This window comes from Conger conger, chromosome 18 (genome assembly GCF_963514075.1).
Source record: "Conger conger chromosome 18, fConCon1.1, whole genome shotgun sequence".
NCBI lineage: Eukaryota > Metazoa > Chordata > Actinopteri > Anguilliformes > Congridae > Conger > Conger conger.
The window spans coordinates 21,619,940-21,642,668 of NC_083777.1; the positions used below are offsets into that span (position 1 = coordinate 21,619,940).

General features: G+C 41.5%; 1 protein-coding gene across 1 annotated transcript; it reads left to right on the forward strand.

Annotated features, from left to right (window-relative positions):
• Positions 1-424: 424 nt before the first annotated feature.
• Positions 425-21,418, forward strand: LOC133118094 (phosphatidylinositol 3,4,5-trisphosphate 3-phosphatase and dual-specificity protein phosphatase PTEN-like). Its single transcript, XM_061227813.1, has 9 exons — positions 425-1,413; positions 10,294-10,378; positions 10,917-10,961; positions 11,090-11,133; positions 11,243-11,481; positions 11,850-11,991; positions 13,945-14,111; positions 16,380-16,598; positions 18,316-21,418. The coding sequence occupies exons 1-9, from the start codon at positions 1,335-1,337 to the stop codon at positions 18,499-18,501; spliced, it is 1,206 nt and encodes a 401-aa protein (XP_061083797.1). The 5' UTR covers positions 425-1,334; the 3' UTR covers positions 18,502-21,418.
• The last annotated feature ends 1,311 nt before the right edge of the window (positions 21,419-22,729 follow it).

Consider the following 22,729-nt stretch of genomic DNA (forward strand, 5'->3'; position numbering starts at 1 on the left):
CCTGTTAGAATATATCAACATTAAGTGTTCGCCTAGCCAATACTGCTGATCTGGTGGACATTACTTTTTTGGACAACACTTTTTCTGTCCGTATTAGGACTTCACGGAGTTCCCTCCATGGCTTTGAACCTTGTAAAATGAGGCTTAACTCTCTCAATTTGATTCCCCCCCACATTTTTGCTCCCATTTGAATTCTTTAAGGTATTCGCATTATGACACTGGTCACGTGTAACGCCACTGACATTTAATTTCAAGACGGCAAAATGTGATGCCCTTTATACACTTCATAATAAAGCAATTAGTAAGCTGAAATAAAAAAATTAATATACTGGTAAATTCCCCAATTAGTCTAACACGTGACCTACCTTACCACAGAAAGCTCGGTCCTTGTGGTCGGTTAGTGTCCTTCCGACTTCAGTAACGGCGCCACCACGGCATACATTTAAGTAATGTATTTTTTAGAGTTGGATTGAACATATTTCAACGTACTTTATGTTGCATAACAAAATGCCTTTGTTTTATAATAACGAGACTTTGATTTGTTTAATTCGGATATAAGCTAGTGTGGAACTATTTATGTATAGCGGTAGGATATGTCGTACAGTATAAGCCTAGTTTTTTTTTCTTTTTCTTTTTTTTCCCCTCTCTGTTGGAAGCCATGATGGAAGTTTTAGAGTTCAGCTAGAGATGTTCGAGGAAAGGAGGAGATATACCGGACTAATTTGTGGAAACATATTTTTAAATTTCTGTTATGGTCTTTTTACATAAATTATTCGTTTTGAGGTGGAGGCTGTCAGATTATTTCTGTATTTGGTATTTTTACAACAGAGAATGTTCGATTAAAGGGCTTGGGTTTTTAAAGATATAGTGTAGCAAGCTAGCTAGCTGCCTAGCTAGCTAGCTAGCTACGTGTGTGTGTTCGAGTGTGTCGCGTATGTGTGAGTGTCAATTTTCTGGGTTAGAAGAGCAGGAGAGGGTTCTCTCCGCTTTATCGACTTAAAAACGGCGGCTGCAGAAGATTCAGAGACGTTGGTCGTTTTTAATGCATTGAGTTTCGGGAGGTGGAAAACTGTATGCTTTTTAATTTGGGGGATTGCAAATCAAATTCCTGGATCGGGGCAGCAGGGCCTGTTGAGGAGCAGACTGCGGCCCTCCTTTATGATCCAGCAGAAGCCATTCTAATCCAGCCCGAATCGACAGCTACCTAGCTAGCTTGTTTCACCGAAGGAACCGGGAAATCAACAGTACGAAAGGGGGACCGAGGCATCTTAACAAGAGCAACAATAACATTGCGATATTCTGCTTTTAAAAACCTCAAAGACTACTGTCACGACATGGCTGCGATTATAAAGGAAATGGTCAGCCGAAACAAAAGGAGATACCAGGAAGATGGGTTCGATTTGGACTTGACCTGTATCCTCGTAATTCTCACTGTCTTGGTTTTCAATGGTAAGGATCTAGCTTGCTAACTTACATTTGTTACGCGGAGGTACCTGGTGCTAGTTTTTCAAATGAGTGGCTTTGCGAGCGAGTTCGCCTTATGGGGACTGACTGGCTGGTCGTTAGCTAGTTAGCTAGCCAATACTTTCCGCCTGTATAAAGTCACCACCGCTAGCTAGCATTCTTCCTTCAAAGCTAGTGCTAGCAAGTTGGCTTTTCTAGGCTAGGTGAAATATACCATGGCTAGCTAGTTGACGCACTGAGTGTTCTAGATGGCTAGCCATGATGGCTAATAAATGCAAGAACTATTTTTGTGAGCTATGTTGACTTGCTTCGTTATGTTTGCTTAAATGCACCGCATAAATCCTGACTACCAATGTACTAGCCTCTAGGTGAACATGCTAGCTAGGTGGATTAGCTAACCATTAGCCAGCTAATGTTAGCTAGGTGGCTAGCTAGCTAATGGGTTCACATTCAGTGTAGCGCTACACAAAGAGCCATTGCATCAGCAGCTAGTGTCAAGCAGAAAACGAGTCGCCAGCAGACACTTGGCTAGCTAGTTAACGTACAGTTACAGTGCTATGCCATCAACACCAAGTAGTTAACCTGCCTACACTAACGTTACGTAGTAAAATCGTTGACGGATGTTTTTAGCTAGAACGTTCCAATATTTTAGCTCACTAACAATACTAGCTAGCTAACTATTAACCTTGGCTAACTAGCCTAGTCAATATTTTGTATTTGTTTGCTAGCTGGATCAGCTAACGTTAGCTAAGAAACAATGGACTGACTGAGCTGGTGAATAATGCAGCATATTTTTAGTGATCAAAGTAGGCATTTGTCTGTAAAGGCCCAATGAAACACAATTATGTAATCATCTTACCAGTTTTGACTAATAAAGCTCCAATTCGTTATAGTTTAATACAGAAGTTAAAACAACCTAGCTAGCTCAAATGTTTCCCACTACCATTTTAATATTTCAGTTGCATGTATAGTGGTGAAGATTTGGCAAATCGTTACTATTGAAGTTATTTTGAATATTTAGTGCACAGTATTTTACCTGAGGTGTTTTCTCGTGCGTATCAGTATGCCGTTTGCTTTTATGTTATGGGTACCTTCGTAAATTTAGTGATTCATGAAAGACCACCCCTTGTGAGAGAGCCTTATTTTAATAATTTGACACGTTGGGCAGTATGTTTCGCTTGTGTGGCATAGTGAAGGTGCTGGTCTTGCAAGCCGAAGGGTTTAGAATTGATTCCCAGATGTCGTGCTACTCCTCTACCCTTGAGTAGAGCACTTAAACGTTAACCTAATCTGTAGCCAATATATAGCGCTGTAAATGGAAATGCTTGAAATGGAAGGTCTCACAAAGTCCTTGATCAGTGTCTTCCAAGCAAATGAATAATGTAATGATTTGGAACGCTTCTCAAAGCAGTGCAAGGATAGCAGAAGGCTGAGCAAGCCAATGAGGGGGAAAATGCTCCTGCTCAATCGATTAGATGACATGTTCATTCATGCCGTTGAAGCGTGTGCACACGCATTGAGAGGCACCTTATATATACAAGTGTATTCAAATAGCTGTACTTGGTAGCACTCTGTTGACCCACTGTACTTTGTGACAGGCTTTTGCATGTCACTGTTGCATGTATTCCATGAACTCTTGCAAATTAATCGTTGAACTGCAAATACCAATTCAGTCTAGATGTGGAAAGTCAGTAGATCTATCGCATTCTGCGTACTTGTTTGCAAAGGCACCCGTTGGTACTTTTGGTTCACTGACTATGCAAAATGCATTCATGTACATGTGTCAAAGACAGTGGGATTTTGCCATGTCGTTTTTATGCTCCGTTCCATGGGAATTGGTAATCTATTAAATGATATGGTTAAATTCATAATTCACCAAGAACCAACAAAAACAAGTACTATAATATTAAGCTTATTTATTTATTTGATTGCGAGAAACAATTCTTGTATTGCTCATTACAGCAGGATTTGTGGCGTTTCAGAGACCTGTGCAAGGCCGCCGCCCCCCCCCCCCCCCCCCCCCCCCCCCCATCTTTATCTTGTAGTTTAGTTTCTACTAAGTGAGGGAATTAAAGTGATTGGTCAGGGTCTTGAAAGCCAGGAAGCTGACTGAACTTGATTTGCCTCATTTGTATTCAACTCCTACATACAATTTAATTGGAAAGTGAAAGTAAAAATGTATCTGCTTTCTCAAGGAGGCTTGGAATCAGGAAACATAATTCCTTTGAATCAGGAAACATAACACTGAATACCAGTGTAAGCTTTTATATGCCTCATGAGCATACAGTAAAATGATTTATGAAGTCAAACACAATATTGCTTTTTATTTGATTTTTTCCCCCCCCACCTTCCAGTCAGCCTCTTATCACTCTAAGAAACATTGGAAGTTCAATTTGTGCAAGTTTTCAATTAGTTTAATTTGAAATGCCTACTGGCTTCATTGCTGGATGAGAGTGAGTCTTGCCTCTTTGGGCTGCTGTGTAAAACAATATGGCTCCTCCTGTTATGTAATGCTCTATCAGAGTTCTAAGAATTGGCCTTAAAATAGTGCGCTCATGTTGTTGGGACATGGTTGAGCTGCAGCATTGCAGTGGCAAGGCTTTCAAAAAAAGTTTTGAACTATCAGCATGCTCATTAGCTTTAATTGCCTTTGTCTTTCTCACTTGTGCCACTGTCACCCCTAGTAGCTAATCTTTGTCTAATTTTAGCATATATTTTGGAATGACAAGATGGTTTGGCGTCTGTGTTGTAACCCTTACCCGTAGCATAAAAAAAGTTCGCAAATGTTCAGACCCTGTTAATTATATGGTTCCATTTTGAATCTGATTTGAGTTTGTGTTGGCAGTATCCCCACAAGTTCAGCGAAACATACAGTTCTTCCCATAAAAGGACTGAAATGTGATGGCAATAAGGAACACTTCGGTTTAGGCCTCAGTGTTCATAATTTGTATATCGGCATTCACGCATTTACAGAGGTAGACTCCTGTCAGATGGACTGGTGCTGTAGTGCTCAATCTGTCGCATTCCTGTCTGTTTGTATTCACCATACACAGTGATGTGCCCAGATGGGCAGGTCAGGGTGTTTCTGCATGCCATGATGTATATAAAAATAAATGAATATATATTTCTGATGCGTGATTTGCTTTTACAATATTGCCAGTTTATTTGTAGCTTTAGCATAGATAGGACAAAGCCTTTTGTTACAAAATGTAAACTTTTTTTCCCCAGTTGGATTGTTCATGCCTGTGTTTGCTTGCATAGGTGTTTGTGCTGTGTCGTTTAGTTATCTACCTGCTGTACTATCTACATGGACAATAACATTTGATGCTGCTGCAACAATACTTAAAAACATGAAAGTGAAGTTCAAGGCCAATGCATTTGCTGTATACGGTAGCTATAATCACAGAAATTGCATACCGCTGGTTTCCATCATTTTATTTTGCTCTTGGTGTCTAATTGCCGGTTTGATGTGTCTAATAATTCAGTATTACTGCATACATCTGTTGGTGCCATTTCTTATTGGTTTTCAATTTCTTATTAGTTTTCAACAGTTTGTATGATTTCTGAAATGGCGTGACTACTGAAATATAAATTTAAAAAATCAATGATTTCTAAAAGCAGTGCCAGAGGCGTGTTGAATTATGACAATTTGAAATTTGCATGATTTGGTCCGTGTATGTAGGCCAGCTCAACACAGCCGTGTAACATAACCCTGAACAGATTATGCTAAGTGAGTGAAGCGGATGGCTACTTTAATAGCCAGTTTAAGTTCAGGCTTTGAAATGGGTTCTTGCTTTCTCTGCACTCTCTGAACACGTCCTTTCTGAAACCGTAAGGATATGATTTGCAGGCTGTTGGCTATTTGCTGCTCAAAAGCAAAGCAACACAAACTTTGCAACAGCTAAAAGGGAGCAGCAGATTCAAATGAATACAGTCTGGAGATGTGTGCTGATCTTTACGAGAACACAAGTACTGCACACTGCTAACTCTGGTACTGAAGATGCCTCCTGGAAGAATCCAAGCTGGATAATGGGATATTGTGGAGAAACACTCTTGCAAATGTTTCAGGTTGCTTGAGCTGTAGCTAATGAATACAATTGGGGGGAAATTATGTTACCCTTATTTTTTTTGAAGAATAATTGGGTAAAATATGTGCAATCTCTGGAGGCACAACAGCATTATAAAAAGATTTGGAGTATCATGAAGTGCTTTGTACCAGGACCCTCTGAATGCCTATCTGTCATTGTAAGGCTAGCAGGTTATCAGAAACTTCAGTAAATATCTGAAATATCTTTCATTGCACACAAAAATCATCTGGGAAAATGCATAAAATATCGAAACTGAAATGAGTTTGAGTACAGCAAATTAAAATATTACTAAGACTTCTAAAGGACACTTTTTTTCAATTGTCTACACATTGTTCTTAAATTCTGGGTTAACTGCACAGACTGTTATGTGGGTGAATAATTCTATTACAAACAAATTCAAACTCTTTAAAAGCTGCTGTATACAGAATGTGTTGTGCAGTTGCTGTATATAAACTAGAAGTTGCATTAACAAGAAGAATGTTATATAGTGCTTTCAAACCTCATGATCTGAGGGCGTCATAGTGAAAGGGGGAAACTCTGCTCACCCACCGCAAATATGTACAGTATGCTTCACCTAGTGTGGCCGCCATTTTGTACCTCATCTCACTCATCACTTTCACTTAGGTAGAGAGGGAGGAAATTATTGAGCAAGTTACTCTTGGGCACAATAAGGAGCACTGCTTGAGAACTTTGCCAGTAAATGGAGAAACCCGTACTCATCGTGGTAACCTCCAGGAGATCTTTAATGTGCATAAAGGGTAGGACCTCGGTTTAACATCTCATCTGATAGATTGTTTCTCCTACTGCACAGAGTCCCAGCCCCTGTATTGGGGTTTGTTTCATTCAGAGGAAAGTATACTGTGTAACATGGAAGTTAATTATTGTACTCTGAAGCACTTAACTGGACTAAGGCTGAGCTCATACACTGCTTTTAGCAGGTTGCAGAAAGACAAACCACTATGTACAACTCAAGCTACTGCTTCTGCAGGTCTCTCCTGATCCCAGAGCATCACTAGCACCTAGCTTCTGTTAGCTGGGTCTCGCATTCCTAATAGTGCTGATATAGGCACTTCAGATGCCTGTAATTTGAAACATTGAATACTGTTTTTTTTATTTTTGTACAATTTAAAAATAATAAAACACGATTGTATTTTAATTCTATATATTACTAAGAAATGTGTGAATATTACATATGGACATATTCACTGGATGCTGTAATTGTATCTTTTTATGTTACGAAGTATACTGCATTTTAGGCCAGTCTGAAGTGAAGTTTAGCGTGCTGTGTGTTATGCGCATACTTGAGAATGCAAGATTTCAGGATTTTAGAATGGTTTGTTTGGCAAGAAGAAGCCTCCAAGAAGAATCTGAACTATCTTCACTTGGCAGTCTTTGCTGCCATCCTGATCTGTAACGGCGCTTTATTGATTAAATTTAAGCTATTTTAATACATAATTGTATATTTATACAGCATTGGAGTGAGTATTTGTGGTGGCTTTGGCATACATTGTTCTCCCAAAAATTGCATTTTAGAAGTGCAGCAATGAGAGCAGCAATTATGTCACTTCCTGTAGTAGTTACAAGATCAAGTCTTGCTGAACTCATCGTTGGGTTGGCTCTTTGGTGTGTACTTCATACACATGCTGAGAGAACATTTTCTCTATGTAGAGGAAACGCAGACATTATTCCTTGAAAAAAAATTTAATTTCTGCATTTTCTTATGTCCCTGAAAGAGAAGAGGCTGGTTTCTGAGGTGGAGAACTGCCAGTGTCTTCCACTGCTTCCCTTCTCTGATGAGAATGTATTAGACCTTGGATTAAGAATAGATTAACCGAAAATGAAGTGGTAGTATATGAAAGCTTTTTAACTTAGATTTATGTTTGTCCTGCCCGTACGTGTGCAGATATGTCTTAAATTGTGTGATTACTCTCTAGGCTACAATCACACTTTTTTTTTTTTTGATTGAGTTAGATTTTCTCGGCTGAATTTAACTGACCTTTCTAAATGTCTTTTTGAGGTCCCTAAAATGAGACAAGGGCCTGGGTTTTTGAATCGATCGAAACAAAAAGTTATTGGTTGAGTATGACTAATGACCATCTGGGTTGTATACCTCCCAGAGAACTACAAGCAACAAGTGTTCTTTAGCAGCTACAAGAGCAACTAATGTTTATTATTATTATCCTTTTTTAAATTTTTATTTATTTTTTAATAAAGAGTCTCACTGAGATGGATCTCAAACATCCTAGTGTTCTTAGTTGGTGGTCAGTGATAGGTTATAGGCTAATACTATTTCATAACAAAATGTTGGGATTAGGTACATTTCCGTGCTAAATTTCCCTTGGAGTCCCAGTTGAGTTGATGCTTCATGTTCTGAAACAGAGGAGGAAAAGGTGCTTTTGCAATGTGATGAATGCACATTTGATTTGAATGACAGCCCGCTCTGCTTCCCCAGTGCGGAAACTGCTCATAGATACTACAGTACAATCTTCAGAATATTACTTACATTTGTTGCCAACTTAACTCAGTCAAGAAAGAATTTTAGTTTGGCAGTCATAGGATATATGCAGAATTATTGTGGACAAGCTGTTGTAATTGTTGCTTTTTCATTGTGGTTGGGATAAACTAAAAAAATATGCTATGGTCCTTAAGTTTGAATGGAAGATGACTTTGGGGAAGTAAGTAGTTCTTGTAGTTCTCTGTACTTGAAATGCTCTCCTATGCTTTCCATTCGCAAGTCACGCTAACTGTAAAAATGTACAAAAAAGAATGCTGGTATACCATCGTGGTCAAACAGGAAGCCGAGAATGAGAAAGGGGTTTATGAACCTGTTTCACTCCTGTTCCATTTTTTCCATGTACATCATAGTCATTGACATGCTCAGGTGTTCTGTTAAAGAAAATTGAAGTGAATTTGGCCCATTAACCTCATACCTGATCTGGAACTTCCAACCACTCTCCCGTTAGCTCTTTGCTGACACACCTGTTTAGTAGTCAGTAATTCGATGCATTAAACATGCTCTTAAACACACAATGCTGCATATGGAAACATGGTCAGAACATTTGATAAACTGGGCAGGAATGCATTGGGGGGGGGGTTATCTTGTGCATCTTGTGGCTCGACCATACCATACATACACTGTACAGGATTCTTCTGAGCAGAGCTAGAATGTAATCACCATGAATGAGATACCACATTTGTTTCCTCATTCATTTGTGAAATGACAGAGGGTGTGGTGGAAAGTTTGCTTGTCGTCGCTCTTGGCATGTTCTCACACACACACATAGTATCTCCCTGCACTCCACATAGCAAGATATGCTGCTTTGTATTTCTACAGCATCTTCATCTGCTAATATCCTAATGGAGAGTTTTTTTTATTTGTGCTCTTGCTCACAATGCAGCTGCTATTTGTAGCTACTCTGCTGTTAGTTCATGCACATAAGCTTATGCTCCTATGAATACTAACCAGAGTTAAAGACAGTTTGTGCTTCCTTCTCTAGCAGAAGTATGTGTGTATGAGCTTTAAAAGATTTTTCTGTGTTCAGACCCTGTGGTTCTCGCCTCTTCTTTGCTTAAGTTGGTTTTAATACTTAGCTTTGTTCTTTATTATATGGTTATGTTCAGTTGGGTCGTTATCCTTTGAATCTGCTCATGTTGCACTTGCTATGTCTTGGAACTATACATTATATTAGTTATTTTAGCTGATTTATAACCGACATTTACAGTAGTCTCCATTGTTTCTTTAGAAATTCATTGCAGACTCAGCCAGAGTGTGATGTAGCCTATGGCATTCCCCCATGCGGTCAGTAGCCCATCGCATTCCCCCATGCGGTCAGTAGCCCATCGCATTCCCCCATGCGGTCAGTAGCCCATAGCATTCCCCCATGTGGTCTGTAGCCCATGGCATTCCCCCATGCGGTCAGTAGCCTATTGCATTCTAGTGCGACCGCATTGGTTCCCGTTTCTGCTTTCTTTCAGATATTGCCCGCAGACCGAAAGATCCACTTCAGCATTGTTTGTGGCTGGTAATGGTTTTGACTTATGGTTGTTGGTGGTTTAAGGTTCAGGGTTCAGTAAATGAAGCCAGCATCCACATGAAACGGACTTAAACTATCACTATAGGCCCTTGGCACGCACATGTGCGCAACCTAAATAATAATTTGTTGTTTAGCTGACGCTTTTATCGAAAGCAACTTCTAGTTGATTAGACTCTGCAGGGGACAATCCCCTCTAGAGCAATGCGGGGTACAGGGCCTTACTCAAAGGCCCCACAGCTGTACAGATCCTATTGTGGCTACACTGGGGCTTGGACCACCAACCTTCTAGGTCCCAGTCATGTACCTTTGCCACAGGGCAACAGGCTGCCTCTGTTCTTTCAGTAAACTCTCATTGAAACCTTGCCAGCTGCAGCGATGGCGGTGATCGTGTTCATACTTGGGAAATGTATATGGACCTAGGCTAACCAAAGTATTTTTCATAGGCTTGTATTACTGGTGGGGGAGGAGGCGACTATGCATTGTGTTCTCTAATAGGAGCTATAAACTGCATATTTTTATTTATCTTCTACTATCCTTTTACGTGCCAAAGGCTGTTTCTTTTTCTTCATTGAGTAAAAAAAGATATTTATAGAAACATCCTTGAGTGAAAATCCACAAAAGAGTGAAATTCTGTATGAACAAATGTACACATTATTGAACTTGCCTTCAAGATGACCATTCCAGGTTTCCTTGACAACTGCATTCAGATATTTATCCAAACATCATCGCCATGGGCTTTCCTGCTGAAAGACTTGAGGGTGTCTACAGAAATAACATAGATGACGTAGTTCGGTAAGTGGTGCACTTATACTTTACTGAGCTGTTTTGAAATCGTATCTTATTTATTTGTTTATTTATTAAGACTTTTATTCTCTTTGAAAAACGCCCTTCATAAAAGCACTCTGTGTGACAGTCCATTAACAAATGGGGCTGCACCGTAATAATGCTTAATCTAAGCTTAATTAAGACAATGGTATGTGTGAATCAGACACACCTATGCTGGTGTGGGGTCTTGATTGGGCAGGTAGAAGCCCAGCATGCACTCATGTGTAAACGTGCTATGCAGGCCTGTTTGCCCCTAATAAGGTTTAGCAGGACAGCAGGATGGGACCTTAGTGCAGGGGGACACAACTCTGGTCCTGCGTGCTGGTTTTTATTCCAACCCATTATCTTAGCTTTACCTTTCTATAATAATCTATGCTGGTTCATTCCTGCACTTGATATAGAATTCCTTTAGGCAGAATGAAATTTGAACATTTCAGAGGCTGTTTACAGGTTCAAGATCTTGACTGGCTAGTTTTTGGTAAATAATAACTTTCTTCCTGAATAGGTTTCTGGATTCTAAACATAAAAACCATTACAAGATATATAATCTGTAAGTATACCTTCTACCTTTTTCCATTTAAAATCTAGTGTGTCTGTAAGTGGTTCAATGCCTGTGTGACCATACACTTGCACACTTTATGAATGACATGGAAGTCATGCATACCTTTTCCATTCTAGATGTGCAGAAAGACACTATGACACTGCCAAATTTAGCTGCAGAGGTAAGACACCGACCGGAGCCATAATGGGGGCATTTCCTGTTTCTTTAAGTTTTTTGGGGAGTGGGAGTGGGAGACGAGGTGAGCTTAATGGAGGTGTGGTGTTCAACAGTTGCACAGTACCCCTTCGAAGACCACAACCCGCCCCAGCTAGAGCTGATCAAACCCTTCTGCGAAGACCTGGACAAGTGGCTGAGCGAAGATGACAATCACGTGGCAGCGATCCACTGCAAAGCGGGGAAGGGGCGCACGGGCGTGATGATCTGCGCCTACCTGCTTCACCGAAGGAAGTTCCTCGAAGCACAAGAAGCGCTGGACTTCTACGGTGAAGTGAGGACCAGAGATAAGAAGGTCAGCCGTCGGCTCCTCTCGTAACAGAAGTGTAGTTTTGTGAATTTTCTTTGCTAGTTTTCGCTTCAGTTCGCTTGGTAAAGTTCTACCTGGTGGACACTATCAAGAACAATATTTTGCTTTATTAAGTTTGTTTCATGTTGAGTGTATATTTAGCATTGTACAGAATTTAACTCTTGCTCCAAGGTGAGTGTATGAACTGATGCAACATTTTGCATAGGTTTGAATGTTCACAAAGTAAGGAGAGTATGTCTGCTTGAGTTCCCGTTTCATGGCAAAAGCCCTGTGGGTGGCAGTGGAAATGCGCGTGCGTATAAACGCGGGCTTGCTCCTGTCTGAACACGCGCCCGTGTGTGTTTCCTCTGCAGGGCGTGACCATTCCCAGTCAGAGGCGCTATGTCCTGTACTACAGCTTCCTGCTGAAGAACCAGCTGGACTACAAACCGGTGGCACTGCTTTTCCACAAGATGATGTTCGAGACGGTGCCCATGTTCAGCGGCGGAACGTGCAGTGAGTGCCTTCCCCAGCCCCGCTCTGCTGTTCTGCCCTGTGTTCGTGACCTGTCTCTGGTCTGGGACACTGCCCTGTGTTCGTGACCTGTCTCTGGTCTGGGACTCTGCCCTGTGTTCGTGACCTGTCTCTGGTCTGGGGCTCTGCCCTGTGTTCGTGACCTGTCTCTGGTCTGGGGCTCTGCCCTGTGCTCGTGACCTGTCTCTGGTCTGGGGCTCTCGCCTGTGTTTGACCTGTCGCTGGTCTGGGACTCTGCCCTGTGTTCGTGACCTGTCTCTGGTCTGGGGCTCTGCCCTGTGTTCGTGACCTGTCTCTGGTCTGGGGCTCTGCCCTGTGCTCGTGACCTGTCTCTGGTCTGTGACACTGCCCTGTGTTTGACCTGTCTCTGGTCTGGGGCTCTGCCCTGTGTTTGACCTGTCTCTGGTCTGGGGCTCTGCCCTGTGTTTGACCTGTCTCTGGTCTGGGGCTCTGCCCTGTGTTTGACCTGTCTCTGGTCTGGGGCTCTGCCCTGTGTTTGACCTGTCTCTGGTCTGGGGCTCTGCCCTGTGTTTGACCTGTCTCTGGTCTGGGACACTGCCCTGTTCACTGTCTGTTGCACATGCTCATTGCCTCTCCCGCAAAGCTAACGCTAATGTCTTCCTTTTTTAGATATACTGCTTACATAGACCCCTGGCAATAAATAGCCTTTGCCCACTGAATAAAAAAGGAGTTAAATCCGTTTCTTCCAACATGCTTTTATTGAAGAAATTGTACATGAACACGATGACCATAAATATACATCATGTCGTACAGCTGTGTGACTCTTGCTGTATTTTTCTGTACACAACTCTCCTCTAACTCCCAGGGGACCTATTGTGGATTTTCCTTTTTTACTTTCACACTGAAAGCGTTGTGCTTGTTGGTCTATTTGTACAGTGAATGGGTAGAGCTTGGCTTGACGTAGGTTTGTTTGTTGATGGTGTTTTGGGGTTGTGTGCATTAGCATGTTACTGTGAGCAGGGGCAATGGTAATAGAGTGGTGTCTCAATCATTCAGATGCAGGGGACATGGGCATTTAATGTCCTGGAAATATACACAGGCATGCGCACCTATGTATTCATTTATTTATTTAATAATTCATTGATTTCGTATTTTTCACTGATTTTTATTTTAAATTTTTTAGACCAAGCTGTGAGAAGCCATTTTTTAAATTTGAAACCAGGCTCTAGTTCTTCCTCATTTTGCTGTTTGTCACCAAATCGCTTGCATAATCTGTGTGCGTGTGTGTAAATATGCATTTCATTTGTCTATATGCCTTATAGATGTCTACATGCCTGTGTCTTTAAGGGCTCACTGTATTTAACATTCAGGGTGGGCAGATTGCACACATGTGCAGGAAGGGCAGTTTATTTGAATACATTTAACATTCATTCCTCTAATTTAGGCACTCGGCGCAGTGTAGTGGGAATGCATAGTCCAGTCTTCATGTTACCCTCATTCAACCCATTACACAAAGGAAGTATGCAGCACTGTATTGTAAATGCCTTGCACACATTTAAGAAGTATAATATGTCATTGAAAAATGTTTTGTATAAATATAATGTGTTTCGCAGCAATCTGTTTTTAGAAGTATAATGCCGTGTCTGAGAGTGGCAACCATTTGTAGATATGATTAGTAAATTTGCCCATATTTCTGTAAGTGCTGCAGGACCATGATGTGTTTGTGTGCTGAGCTACATTCCACTCTGCACAGGGTGGTACAGCTGGCAGGGGGCTTGATTTGACTAAGGGGCTGCTGGTTGTCTTTTGGATGTTTGCGGTCGCGCCGGGGCCCTCGTGCTCTGCCCTTGTGTTTCTCGGTTCCTCTTCTGCGTTCCTTTTTAAAACAGAAAGGGCAGGTTAAAAAAAAAGCTAAACAGAAAAAAAGCGTCTCCTTCCTGCCTCGCCAAACCGGCGTTTCTCTTTGTTGCTCAGATCCGCAGTTTGTGGTGTACCAGCTGAAGGTGAAGATCCACACCTCCAACCCCATGAACACCCGGCGCCAAGACAAGTACCTCTTCTTCGAGTTTCCACAGCCTCTGCCCGTGTGCGGAGACATCAAAGTGGAGTTCTTTCACAAGCAAAACAAGATGATGAAAAAGGTACTCAATACATTTATTTATTTATTTATTTATTACACACACACATACAGATTGCAAAAAATACCTTTTGAGTTTAATTTAGTTAGGTTTATTTTGGTTGGTACACATCAACATCTCAAAATCCAGAAATGTATAGATTGTTTAATAAATTATGATGTTACCCTGCCATTTATGAACAAAAGCTGTGGCAGTGTAGGTGGTCATGTGATCAGGGGGATGGAAATCGATTGGAAGCTCATACAGCTGTTCTGGCTGTAGAAGGTGACATCATAATACGGCTTTTGAATAAGAGCCAATCGGAGTCCTGCACTTTTTCCCCCATGTGCCATCTTTGCATCAACATAATGAGGAAGAACAAGAACCAATGAGACTTCACCATTAGCAGCATTATTGGGCAAAATATTAACCACAGTTTGTTGATGTGTAGCAAAGAGTAACACAGAAGGCCAGTCCTATGTTAACAACCTTAACCACAGTGCAATGCTTGATCACAAATGACTTGTTTAAAACGTGTAACACATATGTAAACATGGACATGGTATTCAGCTGGCCAGTGGGAAATCTCACAATGACTCATTAAAATTGTCCAGTCCTCCGGCTAGTGGCTGTGCAGGAGTAGATTATGTAGATTTTGCTGACCGTGCTATCGTTATTACCCAGGTAGCACCGATCTATCAACCCAACCACTATCTGTTGTGTTGAAGCTATATCCATTGTTTAGAGAATGTGCCATCTGTAAGTGTATTTGCCAAGTGAAGCCCTGACGCTTTGCATTAACTGGCTCAGAATATATTTGAGCCGTCGTGCCAATCCTCTTTCCCCAAATGGCTTAAAATGACTTCTGCCAATCTGCTGATTTTTAATATATTTTACTGGCACTTGTCTCAAAATCTTTCCTCATTGCTCTCCAGGACTCTTGTCACACTTGTGGATTTTTGACATTTCCAAGCTCGGTCAGTTGAGTCAATTCCAGCACACGCACTACTGCTCATTTACATCATCCATCACCAAGACTGAAATCATCAGTTCTTTTCATTAGATCCAGTCTGAATAACTTGCTGCTTCTCATTTATTTTAATAAAAGTTTGTAAAATATGCTCCTTGGTTTTCTTGACCCCCCCTCCCCTTTAAGGTTAAGCTCGCTGCAGCTTATGATGCACTTTTTCAGGTGCTAGTTCCATACAGTATTGCTTGTGCGGTTCCATTTAATGTAAATGTATGTTTTATCGTCCATGGCTGTGTCTTTGGATATCCATCTTGCAGCTTTTTTTTTTTTTTTTTGCAAAATAGAATTTTATTTTTATAGCTATTTTGAAAATAAAAGCTGAAGACTGTCTTCGCTATTATCCAGAACCCCCTGGAACATGCAGTGGACCTGCTGCCAGACTTATTCTGATGGTAGTGGGTGACATCAGCTCCTGTACCAGTGAATCAGATCCTGTGTTGAGGTGCAGGAGATGAGATGAGATAGGAGGGGAGTCTAGTGGAACCCTGTGGGAGTCCTGACACTGAAGGGTGCCTCGCCCTGGTGTCCAAATAAAAGTCCCGTAATTTCAAGCAATGCAGCAGCAGCGCTATTCTGCTCCATGAATTCAGGTCAAAATACTTCAATTATTTTCATTAGAGCAAGCTATTTGGACACAGTCCAATTATGTGAGCAAACAAAATAATATAGCAGCCCAGGCTGTCAAATCAATTCCATGATGCTTCAGACATGTCAGTGAAAATGCATGGCTGGCATATTTATTTCAGGAATAATGGTGTTCATTAGCCGCACATCAATGTGATGCTGTGGCTCAACAGCTGACTCAGCACTGTACCCCAATCCTTTTGTGAGCAATTTGGGTTTCTTGTGTCCAACTTGACATCAAACCATTTTATTTAATTTCCAAAAGTCCCACATATGAAACCGTAATGAAAGTGGCTGTAATTTTGAGAGAGGTTTTATGATCTCTTGCCCTGTCTCTACCAAGACCATTAAACAAAACATGCGGGTTGCTACAAAACCTTTTTTTGTTTCGTTTAATTCTTGGATTCAAAAAAATGCATTTGCTGTCTGTTAAGTAAACCCAGTTTTCTTCCCCGTTTTCAACCTGTCTAATCTCTCATGTCAAGCATTGACTACTGAGAGATGCTTCAAATGCTTTTGCGTTTTCATTTTAGTTTTGCCAATTTAATGTTTATTTTTTATTTTTTATTTCAATTATTTTGTGACGTGCATTTGGCACGCGTGAGATTAAAAGACGGCCTGCGTTCTCTGTCCGTCAGGATAAGATGTTCCACTTCTGGGTGAACACCTTCTTCATCCCGGGGCCCGAGGAGAACTTCGAGAAGATGGAGAACGGGAGCTTGCTGAGGGAGATGGAGAGCCTGCAGCCCTCTGAGCGAGCTGACGACAGAGATTACCTCATCCTGTCGCTCACCAAGAACGACCTGGACAAAGCAAACAAAGACAAATCCAACAGAAACTTCTCTCCAAACTTCAAGGTGGGGCTCGCCTCCTGGAAATCTGGAAACGCGGGCGCCGGTTTTACTCTTTCGGCGTTCACTTCGCCAACGCGCTTGGGCTTTGTGATATCCGTGACTCCGGGGTTGTCGGCTCTGGTTTTGTGACACGATGCAGACTGTCACCGTGGAAGCAGATGGGGTTTCTCTGTCAGTTTAAAAACGCTGAGTGGAGCCAAGGCCAGTCGTTTAGCCAAGTCTCCTCATATGAAATTATTTTTTTCATCCGAGTGTTCAGCGCATTTGTTGAAGGAGCATAGCCAGAATGTCCCTTCCTTGTCGTTAAGAATATATTCTTTAAGAGCGGTGGGATGCTATATGTATTCCGTACTTATTGCGGTAAATGGTAAATGGTCTACGAAATGCTCTCAGCTCTCACATTTGTCGTGTAGGCTGTTCTTCATCGTGAGTAGCATCAGCCATCTTGGTGAAATGGAGAGCAAGAACAGGTTCAACCTCAAATACTCTGATCAGTTATCAAATAAAAGTGAGCAGGGGTTGAAAAAGGAGCAGGTTTCACCTCAGAGTCCGAGGAGGAGCAGTTTTCACCTACAACAGCAGCTGAGGTGTTTTGGATTGTAACAGATTTGTCCTAATGCATTTAAAGTAAGGTCCTTGTTAAAGCTCATTCTTCCATCTCAGAAAAAATGGAAATGTGGCAATAAGGTGCAGGAAAACCAGCAGCCAATTAAGGCCTTGAGAACAAGGTGTGTAGACTTTTTAGCCAATGAAAGACTTTGAAATGCATCTCTCGTGCTGAAACACAAAAACCAGCAGGCACTGCGGCCGTCCAGGACTGGAGTTTGACACCCCTGCTTTAGAGCACCCATAAGAAAAGTGTTGTATGAAGTGCAATCAAGTCCACTGCAGATATTATAGATTAACAATCACCAAATTAAGCTAACATTGTTCCAGGACTGTCATTGTACTAAGATTACAGATGGCTGTTACAGCCAGTCTGCCGGTTTTCTAATGTCAGTGTTGTGAGTTAAATGGTCTCAGTGCAGTTTTGATGGGCACGGGTTCACCTGTGTCTGACTGTTCCGTCCATGTGTCCTGGGTTAATAATATTGGAGAGCAGCGCCCCCTGTCTTTTAAGGGAGTATTGCGGCAGTGGATCCACATGGCTTAATTAAAGTTAAATTAAAGGAATCTTCAAGTGTAGTAGCAGTATGTAAAGTTGTTTTGTTTTTTTGTTTTTGTTTTTTTATATTCCGCTGTGCATGGCCTTGAAAACCGAGATTAGCAGAAGCACACAGGCAAAAACAATCGCATATAGCAGTTATATTATTGCAAACAGAACATAGGCTTTTTGCCAGCCCAGGCTTCTGGTTAAACATCTATTCACAAACCGTTTTGATTTCCTCCCCATGTATAGTTGCAGCCATTGGGGACAATGACTGTTTCAAATATGAATGTCACGAATTTCCATAATCCTGTAGAGACCACTCCTGCCTTTGAAGGGTGGGAAAGAGAAATGTGCGAAATAATGATATTTGTCCATTCTTATATTTGTCAGCGTAAATTGCCTTTTAGTTGTTAATGCTTCACATGAGACAAGCATAGCCTGTATTAAAGGCTAGTGTAAGCTCCCACTGGAGCGTTTCTTATGGGAATATTCAGGAATGTGTGCCACGTTGAATTTGACTCGCTGTCGTGTCGTTCTGCACGTTTCTACAATGTGCTTCTCTCTCCCCAGGTTAAGCTGTTCTTCACCAAAACCGTGGAGGAGCTGTCCAACTCGGACGGCAGCCCTTCTGCGTTGGTCACCCCGGACGCTAGCGATAACGAACCCGACCATTACCGTTACTCGGACACCACTGACTCTGACCCCGAAAACGAGCCTTTCGACGAAGAGCAACACACACAGATTACCAAGGTGTGAATATTTTTATGGAAAAAAAAAAAAAACAAAAAAAAAAAACATCAATTGCACCAGAGGAAAACTAAAAACAAAAAAAGACATGAGGACAAAACTTGAATATGAACTTAAAGAAAGACCACCTTCCCCCCCCCCCCCCCCAAATGGCAATAGAACATTCGCATCATGTTTAATGCCACCGCTGATAGGAAGAGTTCTCCTGACCAATTTTTCTTAGTTTTCCCCTGTACATCCACACGGTGTTGACAGTGTTGCCCAGTGGAAAGAGGTTCCATAGCTGTTATGTATATACCTATTTGTGTCAAAAAGACAATGGAGAAAAAAAGTCAAGCAATCAGGAGATGGGAGACGCGGAGGGAGAGAGAGAGAAATATGAACACGCTGCTCCGTCTCCTGTATGAATCCAAGGCCAGTGCTTTTGTCAGTTCTTCTGTAGCCCTCCACCTGCTCCAAACCGGCCCTCCTCCACCATCACCACCGCCCCTCTTACCCCCCTCCCTACTGTGAATGCTTCTCGTGCCGTCATGACGACCTGGCCGGCTGTGTCACGTGACCTGGCGTCTGCGGACTGGACTCTGAACGTCAGGGCCGCGCAGTCTGGTTTATTATGAAATGACATTGCGACATCTAAGCATTTGCCATTCCTTCACTGTGTATTATGTTGGAAATATGCAGAAAACGGCGTCCTATGTAATTGTCAATGTTTTTTTTTTATTCAAAGATAATAAAAAAATATAACACACAAATCAGCAGGGAAACGGTGTTGCAATAATGTTAACACTACATTTAAGCCGCAAAGCAGTGTGCATGTTATTGGAGATTTTAATGTCCATGTTTAATAAATGGTGCACAGTGTTTTTTCTAAAAGAGGATTCTCCCGTCGTTTAAAACCCACGTTGTGTTTAGGGCAGACTTTTTACGAATGACATGACTCATTTCAGTGAATTGTGTGGATGTAAAATGTATTTTCTACATTAGGCAGTTTCTGACGGGGTTGCTCATTGTGCAATGCACAGACCCCCACCCCCCCTATTCATGAAGCTAGTAGTCATCTGCAGGACTCGTCTGCCAATATTTCATTTTTGAAGCACCAGTACAATCACCCCTTATGTTTTTTTATTCTTATTTTTATTTTTTTGTGAATACTACAGTGAACCGTCCCTATTTACCTTGAGAAATATTTTTGTTTGATTGTGCAGGACAAGTTTATTTTGTAAACATAACCTGACAGAGCAAGGTCAAACTAAATGGTGATCCAAAAGTGGTGCTTGCAAACGGCCAAGCCATGTATATTTGCTGCTGCATTACATCACGTGGTAGCCAATAATCCTTGGCTCATCTTGACTATATTGTGCAATTTAGAGAAGTGCACTGTTTGTGAGAGTGACCGGCAATGCATAAGCCTGTGTCGTCTACTCTTCTCCCGCTGGTTCCCCTGACTAGCCCAGGCTTCATAGTTCATTCAAAGTGGTCTTAGGTCATCCTGGAAGCAGTTGAGGTTTAATCCCCCCCCCCCCCCCCCCCAGTGGTGTTTTGGGGGTGGGGTGTGGTTTGAAGGGGAGGGTATGGTAAAGCACAGGAGGATTATAGGAGGATACTTGCCTATAGGAGGATACTTGCCACTGCTCCTGCTTCTCCTGTGCTGACCTGTTACGGGTCAGTTCCATTTCAATTTGGGTAAAAACTTTGGAAATTAACTACAATATTTTAATTTGGGGAAAAAAATGTCATAAGCGATTTTTAAAAATTTTAAAAACTATAGTTAATTTCCTGGACTGACTGAAGTGGAATGGGTTAGATGATTGACCTGGTGTGTAAGTGTAAGGGTGGCTGTGTGTGCCCTGGCTGTTGGCCTGGAGTTGCGCTCTTGGGCCCCAGTGCTGGGTCCTGCTCATTGGTGCTCTCCTCTTAAATCAGGTGGGAAGTGTGAGCTGGAAGTGGCTGTCAATGGAGCGGACTCTCCATTAATCTCCTGTCCCGTGGTCCAAACCCACAAAAACTGTGTTTTAGGTGTGACTGTAAATGACCCATTTTATTACATTTTTTTGGTTTATTTTTTTTCCCACAATTGTTTTTAAGAAAGAAACAACGCTGAAACAGTTTGGCAAAATGAAAATGATTTGGACCTTATTTGTGAGTATCTGTAAAGACATCCTGCACGCATCTGTATCTGTCCCTTTCGCCCCTTGGCCCTTGGTTTGCTTGGTGCTTACTTTTAATATTTAGCAGCTCAAATGACCCTCCCCTCCCTCCCCTTCTGAAAAATGTTTGTAAGATGGGGGTGTTGTGGAACCTTCTGGAGGCCCTTAACAGTGGCGCAGGTGAAAAAGACCGTCGGGCGGCGTCAGAGAGAATTCTCCACTTTAGCGCTTCACAGCGGTGCCAGAGCACGAGTTCTCGCGCGGCTCGTAGCGGATTTGTGCAATATGTACTCACAGCGCCCGTGGTTGCCACAAAGTGCCTCTTGTTTACGGTTTGGAAAGGAAGAAAAGGTAACCATTGAATACTGTTGAAATACGTTTGTCGCGCCTGTGAATGCAAAAGGGGGCGGAACTGCACTAAAAATCGAAGCAGCTTTACTTTGCGTTAGAATTAGCGGAGCTGCCCCACTTCTCCCCCCGCTATGGTTTCTGGGGTTTGTTATATGTGGAGTATATAGTATACTCTGTATTATTTTCAGTCTGTAAAACAGCCTTCTTTCATTTCACATGTTCAGATATTCTTGTGCTGTGCGACAGTTGCCCTGTGTGTAATGGTATGCACTGAAGATACACAACCAACCATGTATGGAAATTGTACAGCTTATAAATGCTCGTACACATCAAATGTCCGTTTGTTATTGTATGTGTTCAAATACCCTTTATCTTAGTGTTATATAAAAAAAACCCCACATAAAACCGATTAAAATCTCATTCTTGTGGTTCTGCCTGAGGGTTTGTTTGTTTGATAACTCATCGGTATTTGAGATCTGGAATAATGCAGTCCAGAAATGAAACTCATAACACATTAGTGCTTGGTCACTTCTTATGATGTGCCCTTATCGATACAATCTGTCTTTCTCTGAAACATATGAATGTAACTGGAGATTGGCTGGTGCAATCGATTCATACAGTTGAAATCGAAGAACTGAAGTTTGAATCTCTTAACATTTATTTAAATTTTGTGCGGAATGGTGAGATTGAAATCAATAGCTTTGATAATGGGATCCCATGAGTAAAGTAGTCCCTTTAGTAATTAAGTATAAATTATGTTTTGGAGTGTATTTTATCAAACAATGTTTGTGTTAGACTTCCCTCACTCTTTGTGGTTCTTGCCACTTTGGTTCTTTTAAATATTATGATGATAACTAGACATAAAAAGGGATTGAACATCCTTGGGATTTCTTTTCAACGGAAACTTTCAGAGCTTTTTATTTGGTCCGTAGATATGAATAATTATGGGCAATTTCAATGCATCAGGCATCAGAAATAATCCCTCTAAAAGTGGTGAAATATTTTGTCCTAAGACAGGCAGACATACCTGCCCAGGAATTGTATTCTCTTGGGTATGCTACTGACCATTTCACATTTGACAGTCTAATACAACTGAACTGCAAGTATTAGCGTGAACTACAGGGATTCATTATTCATTTTCTGAATAATAATAAATGGGCTATTTTATTTTAATGAGGTATTTTACAGTTTGTCTGCACTTTAATGTATAATGCCACACTTTGGAATTGTGCTTGAAATCATTGGAATTACAGGCCTTGAAGTTAAATGTATTATTACTGAACAGTAATTCATGTAGATATACCTACTTTGTTGCTTAGCAAAAATCTATGCATGTCACGCAAACTGTGACATGGTTGACCACATGTCTAACCAAATATCCAATAAATACTGTATGTCCAGATCTTACATTGCTGTAATTTACATAGTTCAATTTCATAAAATAAAGAAAGGCCAGCTTTCTTCAAATTGCATTACTTAGAAAATGACCTCACCCTTTCCACACTCAGATACTGCCCTTCTCCCAGGTCTGAGTGACGAGACTAATACCCTCTCATTTGCTTCCAGTCTGCTAAGCAAATAATCTGACAAGCATATACAAGGTGAGGAGCCAGGAAACAGAGGTTGAAAATGAATATTATTCCCACATCTTTGCAGGGGGAGATTGACAGTAGCTTCCAACTGGTAGTACCAACTGATGATTTCCTTCTTAATCAGCGCTGTACTCTTTTATTGGCTGA